General features: G+C 36.7%; 1 protein-coding gene across 1 annotated transcript; it reads right to left on the bottom strand.

The window, feature by feature from the left end:
* LOC143557237 (uncharacterized) lies at window positions 1-1,966 on the bottom strand. Its single transcript, XM_077046355.1, has 2 exons — window positions 1,016-1,966; window positions 1-923 (listed from the first exon to the last, which is right to left on the bottom strand). Exons 1-2 carry the CDS (start codon window positions 1,850-1,852, stop codon window positions 372-374), a joined length of 1,389 nt encoding a protein of 462 aa, XP_076902470.1. The 5' UTR covers window positions 1,853-1,966; the 3' UTR covers window positions 1-371.
* Between the last annotated feature and the right edge of the window lie 1,683 nt (window positions 1,967-3,649).

Here is a 3,649-nt window from a genome sequence, read left to right as displayed (position 1 = left end):
ATATCTACTCATTTTAAAATCCAAATATGTAACTGGACAAAGACATAAAAGCTATAAAATCTCTATATATCTTTGCTTACAAACGATTTACAAACAAAACAACATAACATGTCAAGAACTCACTACAATGTACATTTTTATTTATATCTTCACCTTTTACTTTCAAAAGGTTAAAAACTAGTATGCACACTAATAAAAACCACACAACTTTAACTTTCTGGCACAGGATTCACCTGTTCTTGAGGACTTGGTAACTGGTCGTTTTCCTCGGTTATTGGGTCATTAGCAACCGTATCGAAAGAGGGGTATATCGGGATCCACAAAGTATTTGCCTTTTTTGAAGATACAGAAGGCAGCGTGCGACACAACCACTAGTCTGATGGTTTTTTCGGCAGTGGCGGTTGAGCAGGGTTCTCAAAAAGCTTAGTATCATATTCATAACCTTTCAGTTTCAGGTTACCTTTAACATCATCGACATCAAACCATTCTGATTCATAATCAAAACCTTTACACTTAGTTGTTTTCATATCATGTTTTGATTCATCAGACTCCAACGGTTCACTGAAGCTGGATTGCGGTTTTGTGTACGATGGCATTGAGTTTTCTTTTGGAGATTCGGCTACATAAACGGTATCAACATAAAGTGTCTTCTCAAATATAGAATCTTGACTGTCTGTTTCTGTGATTTCGCTTATCTTCTTCTTATCAGCTAGTAGTTCTCTAAAGCTTGTACCTTTTTTCTTTGAGCTTGAATCACTTTGTTCAGAGACAGTAGATTGAATCGACCCGCTATGATCAACTGAAATCAACGGTCCTTGCAGAAGGTTGTAGAGCTTTGATCCTTCTAAGTTTGCAGGCTCACTGGATTCTATCTTTAAAACATTACTCCATGATCTATGCTTATATTCACCACTCCTGGCAGGCTAAGATAAAGAGAATAAAAATGTTTCATTAGTAACTATTAGTTAACTTATTAGTTAATTAACCGATTATGTAAGAAAAGATTTTATAATACCTCACTAACAGTTTCTCTGAAAGAACAACTAGAAGAAGAGCTTGCTTGAGTTCTACACGCAGGAGAAATCGGTAATTTGGACTTCATACGCGTTCCATTAGCAGAGCGAAAACGTGGGATTAATCCACAAAACTTAGACGATTTAGGTCCATGTTCATAATATTCATAATCACTGTATAAATCATCTTCTTCGCCATTATGATTATTATCCATATTCACTAACTTCTTCTCTTTAACAGCTATATTCTTGGGAGTAAGTTGAGGTGCATCAGAAGCCATTGCTCTTGCAGCAGGAAGAAACCGACCCAACAATAAATCCATCACTTTTGGGTCGGCACGAATGAGCCCAGGCGGCTTCACATCCGACCCGATTCCACCTATGCCAGTTGAACTACAATTATTAACCGATATTCCGCCTGGTGAAGGTGTATCAAGTGCATCCATAGATGCTTCACCGCTATCATTATTATCTTCTTCAGCATCATTCTGAGAACCAGAACTTAGTAATTTCTTGGTTGATTTTGAGCATTCAGATTTACTTATCTTATTCCTACGTTTAAACAACCTCGCTGCAGGAACCTTCGGGCTTCCAACGATCTGAATCTGCTTACCTTTTTCACTCTTGGGCCTTCCCGGACTGTGTTCCCACCTGAAAGGAACACATCCTGACTTCATCTTAGTCTTTGAGGTTGATCCACTTTTAAAAGAATCTATCGGAGATCTAACCGGAATCTGACTTTCATTCTTTCTGCTTTCAATCTTCCGTGAGGATGAGATCGACGAGAATCGCCTCACCGACAGAAGTGGCCGATTAATATTTAATCCGTTATACTCCATTATACAAACAGTTTGATCAAATTTTCTGCATCAAAAGACAAATTCATTATTATGTTGCCATATCAAAGATACAGTCTAATCTAGAGATGCAAATCTTAACCACTTAACCGAGCCAAAACCGAAACTGGTTATTCAACCGATACACTAGAAACCGGTTAGTAGCCGATTGAAACCAATATTAAGGATCCGGTTTGGACTTTTGAGACAGGAACTGATTTGTAACGGGTTAACCGATTAATAAGTCAATACGGTTAATATTAATAAGGCTAATTTTAATAGGTTAAGGTTAAATTCAATAGCTTATTACTGGTTAACAGGTTAATAACCAAACCGAGCCGGTTGACCGTTTGACCAATAACCGGTTAACCAAACCGAAACCAGAAACCGAACCAAACCCAATATTAACCGGTACAGTAGAAACAGGTTAGTAAGTGATTCAAGCTTATGGTTAGAAACCGATTTGTAACCGGTTAACCGATTTTAAGTCAGTATGGTTAATGTTAATAAGGCTAATTTTAATATGTTAAGGTTAAATTCAATAAGTTAAGGTTAATAACCAAACCGAACCAGTTGACCGTTTGACCAATAACCGGTTAACCAAAAACGAAACCGGAAACCGAACAGAAATCGGTATTTATAACCGGTTAGTAACCGACTGAAACCGAATTTTAGGATCCGGTTTGGACTTTTGAGACAAGAACCGATTAGTAACCGGTTAACCGATCATAAAGTCAGTACGAGTAATGTTAAGAAGGTTCATTTCAAACCGAACCTAACCGAACTGGTTGACCGTTTGACCAATAACCAGTTAATCTCTAATTTATGAGTTGAATCGTTTCTTGTATCAATTCTTTTGCTAAATTATGGTTTAAAACAGTGAAACCCTAATTATCCGTAATCATAAACCCTAATTACATTCAATTTCAAACATTCTAACCACAATTACTCAAAATTAACAAAAACAGGACTTGATAACCGATCAAATAATATAAACTATGACTCACAGATCATAATTAACAACAAAATTAGCGTTTAATTGAAGAATTACCGTAAACTTGTGAAGATCTTGAGTCAAGAACTGGTGTGTGTGTGTGTGGTGGAATGAAGAAAGAATGAATTGAATTGAATTGAATGTATGTGTGTGTGTGTGGGTGTGTTAATATGCAGAATGTGTCAGTGGAATCTGACTGAAAGTATTAGGGTTTCAACAGGTTGAAGAAGATGATGATATTATTATTATTATTATGAGCATGAATATGTTCAGGCTTTATTTAAAACAAGTGAATACAGTTGGAGTTCCCGCCTTTTATATACAAGCTATATAAGTTATAAGTTAACTATAGACATGGACACATGGTGAAACGGGCGGGTCGGGTCGTATAGGTCTCGAATTGTGTTTGATCATGTCGGGCATGTGTTAGTTTGTCTCTGTGGCTCGTATGGCTTTATTATCGATAACTATATCCGATAATAGAAGCTACTTATAAGTTATAGCTGTAGTGAATTATAGACATGGTAAAACTAGCGAGGCGGGTTGGGTCAGGCGGCATGCCGAGTTAAAATGGGTGCAGGTCAATGGTGTCGTACACCATAAGAGCATTTACAATAAGACGTTTTAGAGCTTGTTTTGTTGGAGTTTTTACACGTCATCCATTTTTCTCTATTGTGAGAGTCATTTTTAGAAGACATTTTTCAAAGTAGTTTTTGATAAAAAAAAATTATAAAATTAAGTTGGAGTGAGCTCTTTTATAGATGGTAAGGTCGGGTAGGGTTTGGGTAGTGGATAAACTAATAATA

This window comes from Bidens hawaiensis, unplaced genomic scaffold, assembly GCF_021521415.1.
Source record: "Bidens hawaiensis isolate Kalapana, Puna unplaced genomic scaffold, B.hawaiensis_p1.1 tig00018849_1, whole genome shotgun sequence".
NCBI classification, from domain to species: Eukaryota; Viridiplantae; Streptophyta; class Magnoliopsida; order Asterales; family Asteraceae; genus Bidens; species Bidens hawaiensis.
This window is presented reverse-complemented; position numbering and strand designations above follow the sequence as displayed.